The sequence below is a fragment of the Polypterus senegalus genome, chromosome 2, assembly GCF_016835505.1.
Source record: "Polypterus senegalus isolate Bchr_013 chromosome 2, ASM1683550v1, whole genome shotgun sequence".
Taxonomy (NCBI): domain Eukaryota; kingdom Metazoa; phylum Chordata; class Cladistia; order Polypteriformes; family Polypteridae; genus Polypterus; species Polypterus senegalus.
In genome coordinates this window covers 199,367,668-199,391,222 of record NC_053155.1, presented here as the reverse complement: position 1 = coordinate 199,391,222, position 23,555 = coordinate 199,367,668, and the positions used below count along the sequence as shown (strand labels likewise).

The following is a 23,555-nucleotide window of genomic DNA, read 5'->3' as shown; positions in this document are numbered from 1 at the left end:
GATTACTTTTACTGGGGATTAATTAAAAAAATAATCAATTTATTGTATGCAATTCATTGTGATTAATCACATCTAACATTTAAAACATGTAATCATAAAATAAGTTATTAAATCATGAAGTAAATACAAACTGAATCACAAAAAAAATGTTGAATCAACACAAAGGAACTGAAAAAAAATTAATGGCATATGCTTAAACTTAAACAATGGCCTTAAACCTGAATGTTTAACAAAATACTGCTTGAGCAAGTACAACCTGAATTTGAATACCTTCCTAAATAGTAAGTTGAAAAGAAGGCAAAAAGAAAATGAGCCTAATGTATTATAAGCAACAATAACAACAGCTTGTGTTAATTCTCAAATTGGCATAGTATATAAAACAAAGATGTGTCAAAGTTAAACTAAATGATCAAAATGACTGTAGAATACACTGCTAAAGACTGACTTAACTGAAAGTACGAGCATATGTATAAGCATCTCCTAAACGGGTATACATTAAAATTGTGTTAAAACTGCACATATACCATCCTCAGTCGTTCATCAAACAATGACTTGATAATTATACTTTACACAAATGTTTTTCAACTGGTGTGCTGTTGAAATAACAGTGTATAGTGCCCCGGATCCTGACCTGAGAGAAGCACACTCCTCAGGTGGCTGAGACCTGTCTGAGAAGGACAAGACTACCTGGAGAAGCCAACATAAAAGCAACTTCATGATCGCCGTTTTACAGACACAGCAATAAGTGTGCACTGTAGCAGCCAGGAGATGTGTCGGGGGTCCAGCTGCCAGGGTGTGTATTTGCCAGTGACTCTCGCAGAGTCAAGGGGCAGTGGGCATACGAGTGCTCACTAAGTGCTGTGTCTGTGAGTGCTAATCTCTAAACTCTCCGGTAGTCAAGCCCCTTTGGACAGTTTAGCAAGTCTATACATTTAATGCTTTTGTGGTTGGTAGAATTGTGGTATGCCTTTGGGTTTTTTGGGTTACAAAAAGTGTGGCACCACAGAAAAATGGTTGGAAAATACTGCTTACACCTTTGCTTCTGGGATGCAAAAAGTTCTCTGTAGCAGTTATTGCGCCTAAAACCTGACACCCTGTGAATTACATGGTGGTGGTTATGTTGCATTCTTTGCATAAAATAGCATTGGAATAATGGGTAGAGATAATCTTAATACTTCATAGAATTTTTTCATTATATTAGGGCCGTCAGCACTGCAAGCTATTCAACAGACTGGCAAGTTAAATATAGAGATACCAGGGTCTTATTTTTGTTTTAGTGCCACTCAAAGATGTTATTTTGCACTTAGGTAGTATGAAATTAATTCGATCTTCTTACAGAAACATATAATGGAATTGTTACGATTTTTCTCTAGTATTGCACAGGGACTGCCATAAAACCTGCAACCTCCCTTTCCTATCACTTCCCTGCATCTATGTCGGTATGTATAAATCAAGAAAATAAACACCAGTATGAAGGCGATCACCTCGATGCCTGCCCTGAATGCAACAATATTTTTTAACACGGTAAACTGTGAGTTATTAACCACAATACATAAAATACCAAGAGCATTAGTCTGAAGTTGCTTACAGGAAGAATTCATAATCTTGGATGCTGTGCCTAGTGTTTGTGGCATGGTGAACTGTGCCTTCTGGACAGCAGCCCCTAGCAATAGTACAGCACATTTTAGTAACACAGTAGCAAAATACAGAGATTACAAAATGTCAGTGCAACAAACTAAAAAAGACACAATATTAAAATTATATTAACTTGTATTTAAATTATTAACACAAAATATCAATGTATCAGTACTCCTAGACACATGAAGCCTCCAAGACCCCAAAACAAGATAGCTGAAAAATTTTATTTAGGGTGTCCCAATTTGTAACAGTATGAGCGATAGCCACTAGTCAGAAAAATATAAATTGTATCGTTTGGAGAGAATGTTGTAGGAAGAAAATGTTATCTTTGACGTCAAGTTTATCTTTTATCACACATTATATACCTTCCTAAATGTACTTTTTATTTAAAAAAACACTAGAAAAATAACATTTTCTAATGGAAAATTGAATTTATGTATTTTACTATAGTTGAATTTACTATTACATAACATTACTTTCTGACTGCTTTGATCTTTCTATTTATAGTTTTCAGTTAATTCAAAATATTGCTGCAAGGATAACTATCAGAACTAGCAAGTATGATAACATTGCTCCTGGAATAAGTTTTGACACTGATGTATAGCTGGTTTTAAAATTCCAATCTAACATAAAGGGCTTTAAATGGCTCAAGCCCTAATTACTTATCAGAATTTTTCATAGTAAACATACTAGCACATCCATCCATCCATCCATCTGCTAACCCGCTGAACCCGAATACAGGGTCACGGGGGTCTGCTGGAGCCAATCCCAGCCAACACAGGGCACAAGGCAGGAACCAATCCTGGGCAGGGTGCCAACCCACCGCAGGACAATACTAGCACACTCAATATGATTTTCTATTTTTTTTCTAACAGTTCCAGGAATAAAAAAAAATTGTGGATATTTGAGACTTCAGCTATAGGGTTTAAAAGATGTCGAATGATCTGTCTGCTTGTGCAAGTGGTGTCTCACTAATCTCAGCAGTTAAATCCAGTCTGATAGCCTGGGCCGGTTCTAGACAGGCATATTTAAGGGGGCAGACAGAAATGTGAAGGGGGCACATGGTGGCGATGGAGGTGGGAAAGGGGTGGGGTGGTGGTGGGGGTGCTCTGGATAACTGTTTTTGTCATGTCATTGGATTGCACTTTGTCAGGCCTCTACCCTAAGACCTGTCCAACTTGGGTGTCCCACCTGAAGGCTAAGCTTCTGCTGGTGTAGCTCTTAGGGTCACTGAGGCACGCAAACCTCCTGACTACGATAAGGTGGCAATCCCTCAAGAGGAAAACTGAAAAATAAAACAACAAAAAATAAAATAAAATATTCCTCATCAGATTATAACAACTAAAAACATGACATTTACCTTAATTGGATGGCCTATATCAAATATATTCAAACCCAACAATAACACTTCTCACTATTGCCAATATTAACAAAACTAAAAAGGGTAGGCCAAGTTATAAAAAAAAATATAAAAAGTCTTGAAAAATAAAACTGAAAAATAGAATAAAAAAAATAAATAATGAATAAAATAAAATATCCATCCAGATCTTTACAACAACCAATATAAATTTGATCTTAATTGGATGGCCTAATTCTCAAATAAATTTGCAAAATAAAGTAAGAATAAAATAAGACCTCTCAATATAGCCAATATTTACAAAACTAAAAAGGGTTGGCATAGTAATAAAAAAAAACAATTCACCATGTCTTTTCCTACAATTCTCAAACTAATTTGTAGAACACAACAGATTTAGAACTGAACATTTGAACTGTTTTCTTCTTTTTTTGTCTTGTTTGTTTTGCATCAACTGAACTCTCTGTTTGCAACTGAACAGCTCCACTCTCCTTTCTCCTCAATCCACTCTACAACAACAGTCTCCTGTTTCCCTTTGCAAAACTCTTACAAATTCATCCATATCCAAGTTATTTGTTATGGACTTCTCATGGGCCAAGATCACCAAATTCCTCTTTCTTTTATGTAACATGGTGCGACGATAGGGGGTTAGGACCCATGACAAAGTGGAGAAGGAACTCTCACACGATGCTGAAGACACACCAATTACCAGGGCTGTTACACACAATTTATGCAACTCAGGAAAGGCTTCCTTGTACTCCTGCAGGAGTTTACACACAGTGGACAGGTCTGTTTCCTTTAAACATTTTTTTGAGCAGCATCTGTTTTGCCACAAGAACTTCATTTTCAGACTTACAACATCTGCTACAGTGCCAGCCATCACAGCCAGAGGGTGCAACAGGGAGGGATCTAGAAATGCGCTAGATTTGGGTGCAAGACTAGATATGGCTCTCATCAGGTCAATATTCTTGTGTGAAAATCTAGTTTCCATTTCTGAAATGGCCCTGTCAAGGATGTTGAGCAGGGATCTTTTCAGAGACTGATGGGGGGAAATGGTAGGGTCACCAGAGTCTGTATGGCCCAAAGTTGAGAGCACAACACTTTGACCCAGGTGTTTGCTCATTGTTCTCCTTCTCTTTGTTGGATGTGACTCATCCTCAGCAGGAGATGACACTCCCCAACAGTCATCCTCACGGATGTTTTTTAAGGAGTCCAGTGCTGCACTAACAACCTCAGAAGCACTGCACAGATCAACTGACTGAGACTGTAGAATAGCATTTGCTGGTTTCAAGACACCAAGCACCCGCACTGGGAACTTTCCAATCTCAAAGAAGTGATGCCTCTTAATTTGGCATAGCAGGCCTGATGCCTCGGTACACAGGTCAACTGCAGCATCATCATCCTCTGTCATCTCAGATAGGATACTAAGGATTTGTTCTTGATTGTCCACAGTGCACCTTGTCACCTCATAGTGGCTTGTCCATCTGATCTCAAGCAGCCTTTTAGACAAGGTGCATCATGTTTATTGAGCACATAGTGGTGGTGAAAAAAGTTGTAGAGTGAACTAGATAGGCTAAAAAATCTTTTTGCACACGGCTCATTCTGCATGGCATGCACAGCCACTAAGTGCAGATGGTGGTTGTAGCAGTGGATGTATAGGACATATCTGTCAAGCTTCTTTTGGAGCAGAGCTTGTACACCCCCTCTAACCCCATCATAACACTGGTTAAGTATACTGTCAGCACTGTCGCCAGCATCAGAAAGGTGTAACAGCATCTCAGAGGTGATGTACTCTGCATCAAGTTGTTACAAGTCAAGCAACCCAATAAGATGCTCCTCTGGCATGGAATTTCTGACAAACCGTATTATCACAGACACATTTTCCACATTGCACCTATCCCTGGTCCCATCACTTTTGAGGCAAAACCCTGCAGAATCAGCACTTTCATATTTTTCCTGACTTCTCCAAGCACCATGTCAGCCAGTGTTTGGATAATTTCATTTTGGATATCCTTAGATGTGTATTTTGCATTTTTTGGGATACCCTTAGCAATGCTTGCTAGCTTCTCATCCTTCTCTAAGGTATATTCCATCAGTTTTAGAAAAATACCTGAAGCAATGTCATCATCATTACCCGCTGCATCATGTCTAAAGGTTTCTGCAGTCCCACGGAGCCCCAACTCATTTACACAGAGAAACCTTAGCACTACCAATACTCTTGACATAGTAATGGTTTTGTTCAAGTTGTGTTTTACCAACCAACATTGAATCCACAGTCCCCCCTGTGGCCTCTCTTCTTTTATGCTCAGTCCAGATGGTTGAAGCATGCACATGGTTGTGGCTGGACACATGCCTCTGTAGCCCCTTGTCTCGATCAAGTGCTGCTTTCCAGTTGTTAAAACCAGTTAAGGTAAAAACTACATCCCTCTCATTAACAGTGCTGCCATATTTCCGACAGGGGAAACAGAAGCATGAGTCCCGCACAACAGAGTACTCCAGCCATGGTCGTGTGCAGTACCAGGCAGGATTGAATGATCTTAATGTTGTACCACTAAATACATGTTTGGGGTAACTACCCAGTATTGGCTGGGATGGTGTATTGCCATTTATGTCACTGGGTAGCTGAGCGGGTTGCTTTGGGGCAGCAATTGTTGGCAGAGGTACAGGAGAAGCAGTGCCTGTTGATGCCACAGGAGTAGACATGCCAGCTGATGTCTCTGATGTACCAGCAGCAGCATCATTGCTACTGTTATTGGTACTGGCAGGGCAGCCACACTTTTAAAAGCTTGGAAAAAGGATGCATCTCACAGCATTAACTTTCCCTTTGTGAGCTGCTGGAAGCTGGGTGGAAAGTGAATAATCTTTACTAAAATTGCTGGGATTACATCAGTATATGAAACGAGAAAACTGTTGAGTGCAGAGTTGAAGCTGAGGCGGGGCTTTGTGTCGGGGTCTGACAGACAGACACAGGTCCTCTACTCGGCTCTATGCAGCAGACACAATGGTGCTTGAGGAAAAGAGAAAGAAACACTTCTCTACCAGACTGAAACTGTGAGAACAATGGACTAGTCCCCCATTAACTGTTGTTAATTATATCACGAGTCGCTATGATGTTGACGACAGAAATTTGCTGCTTCCCCAAAGCCTCCCGCTGTTGCACAACTCATTTTGCTCTGCCCTGCCCACTTAGAAACCTGACACCGGGTCATTTGCATACTAACAGTGATTGGATGTTTAGCTGGGGGGAGGGTGAGTGGGGGATCTCTACGGAGTGCAGTGTGAGCTGCGGACAAACACTGCACGGAGGGAAAGAGCGAACAAGAGGTGAAACCTATCATCTCATTTATGCCTTTCCAGTGGATTTTTCAGCTACTGTAGTAAATCTTGTCCATATTCAGTTTGTGGGCAATCTATTATTTTCTTTCTCAACTTCTAAAAGTTTGATTTAAGGGGGCAGGACGTTTGTTTAAGGGGGCATTGCCCCCTCTTGCCCCAGCGTACAGCCGGCCCCGCTGATAGCTCACTACTCAAGTCCAGCATACCCTGATGAGAGCAGCTAATTAGCTGTTTATATTGCAACTTTGTTTATTTTTTTTTTCTCAAAAATAAAAGTTTGGCCATCACTAAGAGCTGTTACTGGCCTTCTTCTGTTTTGTTTCTCCACTGTGTGTTCTTCATTGCCAAGCTGCTACTAATGGACATGGAATATGACATCTTTGATATTGAGAGCCTCTCAATAGAACAGAATTACATCTGTTTATCATTATATTTCATTTTAGACTATCGTGAATTTCAGCATATGCTTGTGATACTGTCAAATGCCAAGGAGAGAAAGGTTGCCAGTTGACCTGGGACATTATAATTTTAACCTTACCTACTTTGCTAACTGACTGTGGACCCCCTGTGGTTTATTTTCTCAGTTTTTATTCTCTTCTACTTTACTGACAAACTAGCCATATCCTAATTATGAAGTCAACAAGAATTTATATTGATATGATTTGTTTATGAAAATAATTTAAATTAGTTTCACTTTTACTGTTTGAAACTTTTGTAATCCCTTGGAATTACAGTATATGGATTTCTACATGAATTAATCCTAAAAATGTGGTCTGATCTTTAAGTCCCAAAAATTGACAAGCACAATCTACATAAACTAATAGCACAGAAACAAACGTCATATCATAGTTACAGTCCTGGTTGGGAAAAGTATCAGATGTGAACCCCTGTATTTAGTAACTTGAAAAAACTGCTTTATCAACAAGTCAGGTTTTCACCAAAGGTTTACTACAGCTGCTGGTCAGACTGGCACAAAAGGTAAGAGCAATTTTAGATAATTTACGCTATTTCAGCATATTGATAATTCTGGGATCCTTTGTGTGAAAATCTCTCTTCATGGCATGCCACAGTATCTCAATTGGGTTGAGATCTGGAGTGTGACTTGATCATTCTAGAACAATATTTTTATGCTATTCTGTTGTTTTTTTGTCACTGTGTGTTTTAGGTCATTGTTTTGTTGCATCGCCCAGCTTCTATTAAGCTTCAGGGACAGAGTGCTGATAAAAAAATTCTTTACACAACTTAGAATTTACTGTTTCTATTATATTAGCAAGCTGTTCAGGCCTTTAGGCAGCAAAGACGCCTCAAACCGTGACATTCTCTCCACTGTATTTCACATCTGAGAGGAGGTTTTGTGTTGGTATGCAGTGTTGTTTCCCTTCCAATCATAGGACTATATGTTTCTGCCAAAGAATTGGAGTTGTGTTTTATCCATCCACAGAAGACTGTCCCAGAGGTTTTGAAGAATATCCAGGACATTCTTCTGAAAACCTGAAATGTGCATCAATGTTAATTTAACAGAGCAGTGGTTCCCTCAGTAGTGTTTTTTTCCTATTGTGATAACATGAACATAGACTTTAGAAAGATTTCTGCAGGTTCTATTCTTTTACCCTAAGGTTCTTTTTCTCCTCTTTCAGTATTGCATACTCTACTTTTACCATGATTTTTGCAGGATGTTAACTCCTTGGGAAAACTGCAGCAGTAGAGAATGTCCTCCATTTATAGATAATTTATTATGCTGTGTGTTGATGTACACCCAGTCTTCTGTAAATACTTCTGTAGCCTTTTCCAGCTTTATGCAGTTGTATAATTCTGGTTCTCTGGTATTTATTTGAACAAGATAGTGTTCACTTGAAAATATTTAAAAGAGCAGACACTATCAGGAACCAAACTATGGATGCCCTTTTTATAGGATAAGGTTCCTCCAGCCTCATCTAACTGAGTTGAGAGGTTCCCATACTGTTACTTTATCCATCCTGCACTGTGAATGTTTACAGTTTACTAAGTACTGACAAGAGGAAGTAGAAGTTTGCCTCAAATGTAATTCTCTACTCAAAAATTATATTTGTACCTGTTACTCACTCTACATTGATAGTAGTTATAACCGAGAAAAATGTTAATCTCATGTATTCTACTCAGAACTAGGATAACAAAATTCCTGACATAATTGGCTTCAATGAGGACCCAACTTGTTTAAGAGCAAACATTATCAAAACATCCACAGAAAAATCTCAAATTCCTCGTGTGGCATAACCCAAATGTATGGTATCCAGTCATATGCTCACAACATCCCAAACATATATTTTTTCAAAATACTAACACTAACATAAGCACCAAACCCTTCCTTCTCTGCTAGATCGCTCTATTTATTCCACAGTATAAATATCCATCTTTACCTAAAAATTCTATTTTGAAGCTGCCGTGGACCCATGACAATTTTAGTATGGTGTGAGTTTTACTAAATAATTATGTTATTCAGTATAGGGTTGTTAAATTCCAATTGCAATTCAAGCATCCAAAGATTATCTGTGCAGCACTGTGCCCCTAAATTAAAGTGGAATAATTAAAATGTACTATTACTGCATTTAATCAGATGTGTGGCTCTGTGTTGCTTCTGCAAAGCGAATCTTGAACTCAGTTGTTCAGCTAATGCCTTCTGTATTCAAACTTCATGTCCTTATATGCAGCTTCAATCATCATCATGTGATGCTATACGACTTTGTTAATAATATTAACACTATCACTATGGACATTGAAGAACAAATTGTGATGACTGAAAAAAAAACTAAGATTTGTATTAGAATGTTTGCCTAAACATTGTCTGTTTGTAATTTTTATCAGATTTCCCTAATCCAAGGCACATTCAATTTATAAACAGAACTGCTACATCCTGCTTGAAATGTTGGCAAAAATTCACAAGCAAGTATTTCTTCTTTAAAAATAACAGACCTATTATTGATATTTATTAACTTTCATTGTCTACCTGAGAACCATCTATTTACTTGTTTCCTTGCTTTTTTATCTTAAAATTTTAGTCAGAACATCACAATACCTTTAATAGTGGGGCAGAATCAAGTAGGTGTTTTAAATAATAACATTTTAACCATATTAGTACTAGATACTGAAAAAAGTGTACAAGTGTTCTCCCTACTGGCTGTAAAGATTTGTACTTTACTATACATCAGTAAACACTGCATGGGCAAACCATTTCATCACGTAAATTCTAAGAGATTACATGGTACTGTTTACCATCTAGCTTTTGAAATGTAACATTAAAATGTGTCTTGTAAAGAAATGTTACAAACACCAGCAATGGTGCAATCTGCATAAAAAATAGCATGGGATATCTGAACACCCAGATAATTAAATTACTGTTTGCCACTAAAGTGCAGAGGAATCGGTTCAGCTCAATGTTCCCTTATTGCTGCTACAGCACACCTATAATACCTGTTTGTCATTTGCACAAATATTTCATCGAGTCTGATATATTTTTGAGTCTACACAAGATATTGCAGGACATAGTAGAATGGGAATGCTGATTACAAAAAGGTTCTGACAAACAGTGCCAATGATTTGGGAGGTTCAAATAAGCACTACCATGGTAGCAGCAGAACATATCGTGACAAGCCATCACAGCATGTCCATCTGATGCGGTGCCCTTCATGGTCACTTAACATTTAGTGCTACAGTAATGCTGAACTTGAAATGTGAGGTTGTTCTATACTGAAAACCATGATCAAATCAATTGTTTCTTATTTCAGGCAGCACAACATAGTCCTTAGTGAACTTATAAATCTTAAAGGAAAATGAATTATCTAGGCAAATACATTTGGTTGATATTGTCCACTCTGATGCCAGCCCTAAACTGACCAAGTACGAGTCAGTCTATGAGTGCGAGTGTGTCCATTAGAGTGTATTGTGATGAACTGGAGCTCATTCAGGGTTTGTTCCTGCTTGTTGTGCAGTGTTTCCAAGTAAGTTACCCCAAAACCCTGAACTGAAATAAAATAAGTGGATGGATGGTAATTTGTTCTTCATTTTCCTGAATAATCTGCATCCATATATGCAATTTGCAGTTAACGGTGTGTCATTCCAAAGATCCCAGGTCTAAATAATTTACTTTGTTATATGGTGATATATAAACTCCAATTAAAACCACCACTTTTTCTGAAGTTACTGTCCATCAGATTCTTACTTACTTTAAACATTGTTGTTCAACAAGGGCACACAGCAATATTAAAATCTATGCGACTCTCATGAAAAAGCATTGAAATGAATGAAAAAGGTTGCATATTGAAACACCTCACATCTCTTGCACAACTCACAATCCGTAAAGGCAACTGAGTTTATTCATCTCACGTTTCTGTGTAACCACCGTGTGCTTAATAGGTTATTTCCTTGTCATGCAGAGCTTTATTTTTGCTCACAAAAATGCTTTTTTTTGTGACAAGGTGGTGTAATGTTTAGCATTTGCATTGACCCACAGTCTGATTTTACGTTTGGTTGCTGCCTGCACGGAGTTTGCATGTGTTCCCAGTGTACGGAGCTCCTGTATCCCAAAGACATGTACCTTAGGTTGGTGGTGTGTCTAAATTGGCCTGCAGTGAACATAAGTGCTTGCATGACTGTGTTAGTGTACTGTCCAGGCTGGGCTCCTGACATGTACTTTGTGTTGACAAATTCTAAGAAGCTATCAAAACAAAATCTTAAAGAAGTAGACAATTTTCAAAACTGGCATAAACACTTGAAAGACGACCCTATATAACTATAAACTTTGCAGGAAAGTTCAATGAAGTTCATTCTTGGACTAATGTTCTTTTGGCAGAAAACTTCCATCTGAACACTGAACATATCAAGACTCTGACTGCTTTGACTACCTAAAAAGCTTGTTTTTTAAATGCTTAAATATGAATAAGGGTGGCACAGTTTCCCAAGTTTGAATCCTGTATCTCTCCAATGGGAATGCGGAGTGTGCATGTTCCTGCAGTTAATCCCGTTTTCCACCCACATTCTCAAAGACATGCATGGTAGCTTAACTGCAAATTCTAAATTGGGTCTGTGTAAATGTGTCAATGAGCCTTGTGATGGACTGCTACCCTGAAAAGGGTTGGTTCATGCTTTGTACCCAATGCTGTCAACATATACTTTAAAAATGTAATCATAATTAGAATAATAAACTTTGTAAAGGATAAATCCAATTTAACAAATACATTCATTAAAGACACATTAAGTATACAAGTACCTGTGCCTGTCGCAGTGACATAACATTAGCATCCTGCACTCAAAGCAGCTCACGTGTCTACCTTTCCACTCTAGACTCAGACATCATCCCAAAAATATGCTAAGCCTACTAATCACTCTAAATTCCATCCTAGTCAACCTTTAATAGATCTTAAATTATGAAAATAGTTTTCATATTTACTCTAATAGTTCATCACAACATTATACTCGGTCAATGAGAGACTGACACAGAATATCTGACTGTAAATATTTCAATTTGTAAACCCTGCTTTAGTGTCTTTGTAAATAAAAGGAATCCTTGGGTGTTGCTCATCTACAACTGGCACGCACATCAGGAGAAGAGTCTGAAAATGTCCACAAATAAATGAAATGAGGCAAATAAACTGCTGAGCTGAGCTTTGCATTCCAAGGGTTGATTGCTTGGCAACATGCTTCATTCATTCATGTTTGCCTCGTGTAATAAATTTAGCCAGCAGTCAGGACCATCTGAGGTCAGCCCCTTAAGTGCTACGACAGAGCTAAAAACTACTGGAAAAGTGACAAAAGACACATTAAGTGATATCTTAAGGCCAATGACAATGAAGTAAAGCTTTTATATTATTAAGAGAAAAGAACCTATTGTCTTGAAAAAATGGTTAAAACATTTCCATACTTAACTAACCAAAGAAACTCTTCATGCTAACTTTTTCCAACATAAACTGTGAATTCTTAGGAATTTGTTTCTTATTCAAAGTCTACAGATGTCAGACTTCTCTTTGAGGTGCCAATGTGTAAAAAGTAGAGAATTCTCAGAGCTCTTCAAAGTACACATTTCTAGGAAGACAGTTTCTGTACAAAGAAACAGATTTGTCAAAATACTGGGGCACTATCTCTATCTGTTAGAAACAAATTTCTAAATTTCTGTGAAATTATCTGCTTTAATTAAATTATAATACAATGACAAATCACTACTAATTTTCAGAGTGTCAGTAACAAAGTGTTTAGCATTAGCTTTTAGAGTTAGCAGTATCCTGATCTGAGAAAGAAGAAAAATTTAAAATTCAAATGCTATAAAAGTTATGCTGTTGTGTTCTGTTTTGGATCTTTATGCAAGCACACTGTATGTAAATCTGTACCACCCTTTCATGTATTGTTTAATTACATGGTGGTTGTCTGTCCCAGCAGCAAACCCAGATGGCACTTTGGTTCATTTGTGAGGGAATACTCTCACCCAGTCACTCCAATCTACTAGATAAACTAATATGAATGGGAGAGGAAACTGTAGTGTCTCTGGGAAGCCCAGATAGACATGGGAAGATCATGCAATCACACAGTGGTCAATCCAAACAATGAACCCCAAATCCTCTAGTTCTGATGCAGCAGTATGCAATCGAGTCTACCCAGTCGCATTTAAATCACTCCTCCATTTGCTTTCTATTATTGTTATATTCTAAAATATGATTGAAACTCAGATAGCTTTACAGTATTGTGACAGGAACTGTGGGCGGAGACCTGGTCGTAACTAATTAACTAATGTGTGCAGATAACTGTAAAGGTGTGTAAAACACAACAGAAAAGGCCTGACCTGAACTTATTATGGAAAAACTGATGCTGATTAACTGTTATGAGTATGGTATCTGCAATAGATGACCAAAACTGGCTTATGATTGTGTACACAGAGATATAGGAGTGATAATTATGAATAAATATGGGTGAGAGAATATACCATGTAACTGACTGGAGTGGTTCCCATTTTCTGCTGATTCTGAAGGCAAAGACTCAGAACCCCATGTCCGATATTGGAAGAAAGGTGATCTGAAAATTGATGGATGGTATCCAGGGCAAACAGTCAGTCAGTCATTATCCAACCCGCTATATCTTAACACAGGGTCACGGGGGTCTGCTGGAGCCAATCCCAGCCAGCACAGGGCACAAGGCAGGAACAAACCCCGGGCAGGGTGCCAGCCCACCGCAGCCAGGGCAAACATTCAAGCCAAAAAGCCATCTACACAAACAACTGTACCCTGTATTGACATAATAATTTAAGATTCTAAAATCATCTTTCAATTACAATGGTAAAATCAGAAGTCAGCTTAAACCTACTGGGCCTATTTCAGTAAACAAGATCAAGCTTAGCTACTTTATTTGAAAGGCTTATCATGACTGCTGCAGTAAATGAAATATGAAGTACGGCAGAAACTATGGCACCTTTCAAAGATGGAACTGCACAGCTTCATTGTCTTCTATTAATCCAGTAACTGCAAAAAGGCAAGATCAAGAGCTCATCTAAAGCATATATCCCAGGGCCGTGATTTTTATTGTGTATTGTGATCTGTAGAGGTATTTTTGGCATATGGTTTCTATTACTGCTATTGAGAAACTGAAAGTCTGCAAGAAACAAAATTATTCATTCCATTTTGAACACACCTTTTATATTGTGGGGGCCAAAGCCTATCCCAACAGCACATTGGCATATCTTGGGATCTAAACCTGGACAGAAAGCCAAGTCAGTCACTCGGCACAACCATACACAACTGTTTACTTACTCTTACCAGGTCAATTTCCAGCTATGAAGTGACCTCATATGTATACCTTTGGGGTGTGGAAGGAAAGTGGGATTCATTGAAATTTAAACACAAGGGAAATGCCCAGAATAGGCATCTATCTGTGTACAGATGATGACCTGGTCCAGGAATTGAACCTATGAAACTGTGAAGTAGCATGCAGCAACTGTAACAAGATTCCCACAATGCCTTCCTCCAACACATAATTGCAGTTTTTTATGTTTAAAAGCTTGCTAAATGTATTTTTCTTACAATATTGATTTAGGACTGTAATAAGTTATAGGACAGACTATGGATGTTAAAACATTGCTCTTTTCTGGACCCTTCTCATGTGTATGGACAGTTATATACCAATTGTGAAGGCTAGGTGCCACTGAGCCCCAAACAGAAATGCACAGTTACTGATATAAATAAAGGTTTTTTTTATTACACATACCTAGTATAAAACAGACATACAAGTGGTCTCTTGTTCTTTCTTTCCTCTCTCCCTTCACCACACTGCTACTCCTCCAAGGCCAGTGTTGTCTGTTTCTGCTCCCGGCCCTCACTCACCTGGACAAAGCAATGCGGTCTCTTCTATGGAGGACCTGAGAGTACTTCTGGCACAGGGGTACGGAAATCCCAAATAATAGGGAGTGTAACTCCCTGCACCATGCCCAAAAAGGAGCCCAGCAGGACTGCGCTACAAGGACTACAATTCCTAGTATTCCCTTCAGGTGTCTGAATGGGTAGCAATATCCAGGGCTTCTGCCATCCAGTGTGTGGGGGGGAGACAATAAATAGGAGCTGTTGCTCTCCCCTGTCCTTCCATATTATGGGCATCCCGTCCAAGTAAGGACCCCAAACCAATTTCAGCTGGGACATTGGTTCTAGCATGTTGTCCCCCACACTATACATCAAAGATTGTCCAAATAAAATTTTCCACTGCACCTATGAGCCATGTACTAAACATGTGCTCATTCTTATGAGCATACAGCTGACAAAGTTATGTAATGCAGCGAACATTTTTGGCACTCTTTCATCTTTTAATCATATTCTTAAGTACGCTTAAGAAAGTGTTAAAAAAGTAAACTACACTGAGATACCTACAGACAAGACATGGAAGAGCTGATGCAGAGCCATTTTCTACAAGATCTGTTACAGCAATCCAACTAATCCTCTTTCTGGAAATAATATTTTCCCACTGATTTTGTAAGAGACTATGGAGCAGTCTCTACCACTTAATTAAAAAAACCTCAAGATAATTGTCAAACCACATAAACCTTGTTTACAAAATATATTATTTTTTGGGTGACACCTTTGTCCAAGGTTACTTATAACATTTGAAAAGCCACTGGTTATATCTCATTTGTTTTTGTTTTTTTCCCCCAATTACAGCACAAGCAGGTGAAGTGACTTGCTCATGAAATTCAAAGCCTTAACCGCTACACCACTCTATCACATAAAGCTTGACAGATGCCAGTTTCTAAATTACTAAGCAGTTTGTGTGACAAATGAAAGGGAAATCATTATTATTAATAATAATAATAACAATACAGAAAATGTCATAATAAATAAAACCAAAAATAAAAAAATTAAAGATTCTGACCAATTATGCCGGCTTGCAAACCTAAAAAAGCCAACATTTTTTGGACTGTAAATACCCTATTTATGCTGGCAGAAGACAGTCTGCCACTGACTTTAAAACTATTCTGTTGTGCCAGTTTCTGCATGCCAAAGGTATATTGGCAGTCAGAACAAAGTGAAGCACCTACTGTTATAAGATGGCCAAGCTACAATTTTCAGATAGACCAGCTAGGAAGATATAGACAGTTCCAGGAGAGAGTGAGAAAGTGGCTCTAGACAGTCCCTCTAGGTGACTTTGAGGATGAGGCCCATTTAAGGATGGGCTTAAAGCAGGGAATGCCACAGTGGAAAGGCAGAATTTAAAAAGTGTGCAAAGAAAGTAATGTGGTTAGCAGTATATGTGGTTAGCGTTTTCTGTTATGTATCCTACAGTTATAACAAATGAGAGCATTATGAACTCTTACTAGATATTTGTAGCCATTTATGCTTCTGGAATCAACAAGGGTTCTGTATTGCAGAATCAAAATCAGTTTCTAATACATCAATGAGTTCTTTTAATTTTTGCTGAAATATAGAGCATTTTCATGTCTATCCACATAAAACTGTTACACTGTATACAATTATGAAAGACAGACTTACGGGGGTGTGTGTACAGATTCTAGACAGTTTGATTTTGCCATTTCCCTTCATCATTTAAAAAAAAATCAGTTGCATCTGTTTGTGGGGAGAAATATTTGGCTCCTTTAATCTCTACTGAAGGGACATAATGCTCAGTCTTATAGGATGAATCTGACATTTTTTTCTCAGGATTTCCAAACTGTCATATAGTAATATGTCAAGATAATTAACTCAATTGCTTTAAATAACTGTATTAATTATTTTCAAACAGTAAAGTACAGAGTAATGGGGATTGTGGAAGAGAGATGAAAAATAGAGTTCCGGCAGGGTGGAATGGGTGGAGAAGAGTGTCAGGAGTGATTTGTGACAGACGGATATCAAGAAGAGTGAAAGGGAAGGTCTACAGGACAGTAGTAAGACCAGCTATGTTATATGGGTTGGAGATGGTGGCACTGACCAGAAAGCAGGAGTCGGAGCTGGAGGTGGCAGAGTTAAAGATGCTAGGATTTGCATTGGGCGTGACGAGGATGAACAGGATTAGAAATGAGTACATTAGAGGGTCAACTCAAGTTGGACGGTTGGGAGACAAAGTCAGAGAGACGAGATTGCGTTGGTTTGGACATGTGCAGAGGAGAGATGCTGAGTATATTGGGAGAAGGATGCTAAGGATAGAGCTGCCAGGGAAGAGGAAAAGAGGAAGGCCTAAACGAAGGTTTATGGATGTGGTGAGAGACGACATGCAGGTGATGGGTGTAACAGAACAAGATACAGAGGACAGGAAGATATGGAAGAAGATGATCCGCTGCGGCGGCCCCTAACGGGAGCAGCCCAAAGAAGAAGATTAATTATTTTCAAAGTTGCTGAAATCTAATGTTTAAGGCTTGACAATATATTAATATAGTGCATTATCTGTAAACCTCAGTGGCACACTGGTACGCACTGTAGCCTCGCAGCTCTATAGTGTAAGGTTCAAATCCCAACCTAGTTGCTATTTATATGGCATGTGCACAATTTTTTATGCACGTACTCTGTTTTTTCCCTTTTATCCCAAACATGGATGTGCCATGTTAATTGAAGACTCTTATTCATCCTCATGTTATGGAGTGTTTCCTTCAATGAACTAATGCAACATCTAAGGGGGGGTGACTGGTGTTGGTGGAATGGAAGATGGTTCTCAGTACTAATGAGTTGGCACTGGAGCATAGTGGTTAAGGCTTTGAGCTTCGGACCTTGAGATTGTAAGTTCAAATCCCACTTCTGAGACTGTGTGACCATGAACAAGTCACTTCACCTGCATGTGCTCCAATTGGAAAAACATAAGAAATTTAACCAATTGTATCTTAAGTGTTGTATGTTGCCTTGAATAAAGGAGTCAGCCAAATAAGTAAATAAGAATAATAAATATGACTTAGCCTAAGGGACTTCAAAAACAAATGAACATGTAAGTCTATCAACAGTAACTGACACTTGATATTCTTCATTAGGGTTTGATTACTGTTTTTGCCCTGACAGTTTTGAATTTTGTTTCAATGTATAGGCATACCATTATATGGTCTAAAAGCTGATTACCACTCAGAAACATTTGCATGAGCAGTGCACCATTAGTTGTGATTAGAAAACCACCCTGCTGATTGCTTTCTAAAAAAACTTTAATTTAAGTCTCAGTGGGGTTCCAGCGTTTATGCACTCTGTTTCAACAGGTTATCAATCAGTGCATTTATATGCACAAACATGACCCAGTTAGGACAAAAACCTGTTGTCTTAAAAATCCACGTTTACATGGGCAAGTAATTTTCTGTGGTTCTAATTTGTCAAAAAGCTCCGCATTAATCCATGCAAAAAAAGTTCAACATCATCATCGGCCACCGTGATTCAAAAAATAAGCATGATGCCTGTGATCATTTTCTTATTGCTTATGAATATGTCCAGTCAAATAGACACTTTATAGGTTTCTGTTCCCAGATTGCACACAGCACACTCTTCTCTGCTAGGCTGTGCTATTGAACCCTGCAAAGGACCCGTTACGTGCCCTTCTTGCCTTATACCCAGTTCTGCTAGAATAATGATAATGCAGGTATTTTTTCTATTAAAAGATACAGTAGGTAATGCATTAGGGGATACAGTAGGTATTGCATTAGGTTGCTTGTTACTTTAAAAAGTAATCAGACTACGTAATGCATGTTACTTCTAAAGTGTTACCCCACTGCACTCGATATTGTATTGCTGCATTTAGCACTGTACATTCAGCTCATCAACATAAAGTCATTGATTTCTGAAATATAGAGACAGATTATTTCAACTAGGAGAAGGAGTAATGTGATTGCCTTTCGACAGTTCTACCCATGGCTACTGAAAGCATGTGCAAAGCAAATACATGCGAAAGATGACAAATTGTTCAATGGATATGCACAAACTTTAAAAGTCTTAACAGTAGCCTGGGTAGGGTTTTACATGGCCACATAATAGGGTTATTTGCGGAGAAATCTTCCTCTGTTAAAAAGATTTCTCAGAGGCCAATTTCCCAATTTTTCTTTTTTTTTCTCCTTTTTATTAATTTTATTGCATTCCATACAAATCAATCAAGCTTTTACAAAAAGAAAAATTGAGTTAAGAACAAATCGATCCCCACCCCTGAGAGAGAGAAAATTTTTCTAACTGGAGTACCGGTATAGGTGACATTTTAAAAAACAGGCTTCTGTGAATAACTAGGTTATTGAGGTGCATGTAAATATGACCAATGCCTATTCATAACTCTTATTTCCTTCCTTCTAAAAAGCCTGCATTTTCTACCCAAAATAGGCAAACTTTATTTGTTGTTTCAAAGTAAAGACCATAAATGTTAAGTAAATGACATCACTATCACTTTCACCATACACTGTTTACAAAAAGTAACTCATTGACACATCAGGATCCATATGACACTATGTCTGACACCTAATACACAGATTCCTATTCAGTTTCAGTGAATGTCAATCATCCAATCAGTCTTATCCTTTTCACTTTGTTAGGTTCAGTTCATTATTTTAAACAAAAGATATCATGCCATGAATGGTTAGTACTTTTGCTGCCTCATGGATCCAGCACCAATGATTCAAATAATTACCTGGCTGTTGTCTGTGCTGGAGTTTAATGTTCTCCCCAAGTCTGTTTTGGCCCCTCTCCCACATCCCACAGACATTCATGTTAGGTTAACTAATGACTCTAAACTGACCCCAGTGTCACTGAGCGTTGGTACGTGCGTGCCCTAAAATACACTAGCTGAGTTTGAAAAAGCATGTATATATATTTTTTTTATAAAACATGGCACAGTTAACTATTGTATTGCGCCTTATAAATCTGTTGTGTTTATTCTCTTCCATGTATATGCAGGGGGCAGCATGGTGGCACAGTGGGTAGCGCTGCTGCCTCACAGTTAGGAGACCCGGGCTCGCTTCCCAGGTCCTCCCTACATGGAGTTTGCATGTTCTCCCCGTGTCCCAAAGACCTGTAGGTTAGGTGCATTGGCGATCCTAAATTGTCGTAGTGTGTGTTTGTGTCCTGCAGTGGGCTGGTGCCTTGCCCGGGGTTTATTTCCTGCCTTGCACCCTGTGCTGGCTGGGATTGGCTCCAGCAGACACCCGTGACCCTGTAGTTAGGATATAGCGGGTTGGATAAAGGATAGATGTATATGCAGGTTAGGTTAATTGGACACTCCAATTTGAATGTGTGAGGATATATGCATGAGTGTGATGTAGAGTGCACCATTGTCCCATCCAGTTTTGTGCCTAATGCTGTCTGTTATTCCTCAGCTCTTGTTTACGCGGTTTTGAACCTGGTTATAAAGGAAGGATGTGTGTTTATTCTGCATGTAAATAATGGCAAGATTCTTAAAATTCTTGAAAGTCTTGATAGTCAGGCAGTGTGGCTTATTAGGAAGAGTGCTAGACTTTGAACGCCACTGCGGCTGGATTTACTGCTCACTGTGTGGCCCATAACAAGTAATTTAACTGGCCTGAGATCCAGTAGTACATAAATAAATGTTCTTATGTACTGCATTAAGTAAATGTGTCCACTAAATTCAATGTTTCTATGAATTACTTTGTTGAGCTTGCCTAATCATCAATAACAAAAACACACCAGTGAAACTGTTAAGGTGATGATACTTACAATGAGGCGGCGGTGATTTTCAAAGTAATCCAAGAACAAAGATAAAGAGCTGCGGGGTGCTGGTGGCTTTTTTGCTGGTTTTTCATACTCCTCTTTTTCTTGGTGCTTGTTGGTTTTCTTGCTGTTCTTCTTGTTACGGTTCTCGTTCTTGCCTTCCTTGGCCCCTTTTCCCTTCTTTTCAGCTTTGTCTTTTTTGTTGGACTTTTCTGGCTTGTCACCTTTCCTTTTTTTCTTTTCATTTTTTTCACCTTTATCGGCTTTTCCCTTGCCTTTCTTCTGCTCAAGGTTTTCCTCAATATCCTCTTCAGGGTGACCCCCAGTTGGCTTTCCAGCATCATACTTGTCCTCATATTCATTGCTCAGAATCTTGGTTGTGGTTTTGTTCTTGGTGGATCTGGTCTTGGTGGGTTTTTGCTGTGTTGGAGTAACACCTACTTCTTTTTGCCCAATTTCCTTTCTGTCAGTGCGATTGTCTCCATTACGGCCAACATATGCATTAGTATAGTAATCTGATGGAGTAGTGGGTTTCACAGGTGGAGGGTTTTTATTTTTTTTGGCCACATTATGCAACTTGTCCCTGTGATCATCATATCGAGAGAGGGGGAAATAAACAGGCTCCACAGTTGTTCTAAAATCACCATTGGAAGAAGGACGGTGACGTGCGGGCAGCCACTGAACGGTTGTTTGTACCTTAGTAGGCCAAGTCCTTTGAGTGGTTGGGGCAGCAGTTGTAGCTTTAGTGGTAGTAGTCATAAACTGTGTGGTTCCCACGGTAGTTGTGGGAGGAGCTGGAGTGGTAGTGGTAGTGGTTGTTGTGGGCCTTGTAGTTGTAGTCCGTGTCGTGGGGGGTCTTGTGCTTGTAGGAGCACTAGTAGTCTGAACTGGCTTTTTTACAGTTGTGTTCTTTCTGAACACTTTCTCCTCTTTGTTCTCAGGTTTGATGGTAGGTTTCACAGCTGCTGCTTCAACAATTACTCTGTCATCCACAGACACACTACCACCTATCACCTGTCCTTCCACTCCAGCTGCTTTGCACTTTTGAACAAATCCCTTCTGTCTCATCTTCTCAATTTTCCTAATGGGAGCTTGATCAATCACTTCATACACAGCCTCCAGCCTAACTGGGTAAGGGTACCTCTCTTCCACCTGTAAAGTCTTCCGCAGCAGCACCATCCCGAATTTGCCCTTTTCCAGCTTTAAAAAGTTCATCAGCTTTGGGACGAGAGCTGGGTCCAGTGGCTCCTCATTAATCTTTCCCTCATTAGTGATCTTTCGCACCACACCTCCCATCTCTCCTTCCTCATGAAACATCACAATCTGGTGTACATGTCTCTCAGCCAGTTCACAATAGACATCTGGCTTCAGAAGACTCATCATGAGACGATAGTATCCTTCTGAGGAATGAGGGGCTGTGATAATCAAGATTCGGTTCTTGCCAGCAAAACTTGCCAAAACATTAGGAGAGCCAGAGCCTGAAGGCACTCTTACCAGTCTGGATCGAGCCCCGGCAGTACTCTGATCTTGGGGCATACTTGCAAGGCCTGCACTTGACACCGGGGTCCGACTTCGCATGCTCCGTCTGTTCTGCCCTTGTCTTTGAAGATTTGCACCCTCATCTTTCTGAAATTCTCTAACTTGCTGAACACCTCTTGAGGAGACTCCTTCCTGATTTATGGAGGACTTTGTTTGTGATGCCGGTCTGTTCATCCTAGCCCTTACAAAAGTCCGCTTTCTGAGCTGACGGCTCTCTGCATTGTCTGGAGACCCTTCAGAGCCTAACACTGCCCACAAGGTTAGCAGCACAGCTGCGTGAAACACCAGTGTCCGCATCATTTCATTGGTCAAAATAACAATGGGAGTGAGCAAACATTAGTTTACAGTCTCTTTGGTTAAAATGATTTAAAAAAATCCAGTTGTAGTGTTCAGTAGTGCATCCTAAATTAACAGAGAGCAACACTTTCCCAAACTGTGTAAGAAATGACACAATCTTTTTAAAACCAAGCTGAAGTATTGAAATTTTTTAAAAAGCAACATGAAATTATTTAAACAAAAATGCAGAAATACATCTCCAGACAGTGCGGTCTATGAAGTAAGGAAGCAAACACTGAAACCTATTTACCATTGCTGTCTGGGGGCTGAAAGATTTCCTGTAATCCAACTCAGGCAGTGGCAGCACGTAAACTCCTTAACATTGAATCCATTAAAAGTCTCCGATATGACATAAGCGCCAGCAAATTTAGTTTCACGCTGCAAAACGTCCCACTTTGCGAACGGGCGAAGACCAAACTTCACGAGAATCGGGGAGATCAAAATCACATCTCAAAAGTAGTCCTACTTTGAAAAACCTCCAGTCATCGCGAGTCGTTTCCCCCCAAAGACTCAGACTTTTCCATCTATAAATGAGCGCTTCTTTCTTCCCTTAGTTCCTTAGTTCGTTCTTTAGCTTGCTGACTAGGCTTTGTGCAAATCACAGAAGGCAGCAGCCAGCGGAGCGCTCGCTTTCTCTATCCAGGCTTGTTTTGGGTCCAGAAAAAAAAAACAACGAAAACTTTTTCCCCCCTAAAATATCTGCCTCCCAGTGTTAAGTAGAAGCAAAAAAGCAAAAAACTGCACGACCCACGGGAAATTGATGGCAGATAATCGCTTTTTCTGTCCTTCTCCCCACGCGTTTGGACGAAATCCCAAGATTATCAGCAAACCTCAGTGCCGCTTCGTGCACCAGACACCGAGTCTTGCTACTTTAAACAGGACAGCAGAGCCCCCTTTCGCGAATTTAACTAAAACACCACTCAACGCTGCCTCGCCTCTTCGCCCCCTCCTTCTCTTTTTAATGCACAAAGGGGGCCGCTACGCTCCGAGCTGTGCAATGAGCACTCCAATCCTCTGCTCGGTTCACTGCAACTGTCGGTGAGGCGAGAAAGTGTCGAAGAGAACCTGGAATTTATTTAATAACGTCACTTCAGGTAAAAGATGCGCTACATATGTATGTGATATCCTGTGTGTCGTGTTGAACAGAGCCCAACGTTCATAATTCGATCACCGATTAGGAAGCTTGCACGCACTTTTAATTGCAGTTTCATGTAATATGAACATCATGCGCATGTTGCGGTAAT

At 39.4% G+C, this 23,555-nt stretch overlaps 1 protein-coding gene across 1 annotated transcript in view; it reads right to left on the bottom strand.

The window, feature by feature from the left end:
• ccdc80 (coiled-coil domain containing 80) overlaps positions 1 to 23,270 on the bottom strand; it is a 59,668-nt gene extending 36,398 nt beyond the window's left edge. Inside the window, exon 1 of the mRNA XM_039745161.1 lies at positions 20,443 to 23,270. Coding sequence (XP_039601095.1) covers positions 20,443 to 22,275 — 1,833 coding nt within the window. The 5' untranslated portion in view covers positions 22,276 to 23,270. The remainder of the gene's footprint in view (positions 1 to 20,442) is intronic.
• Positions 23,271 to 23,555: the final 285 nt, after the last annotated feature.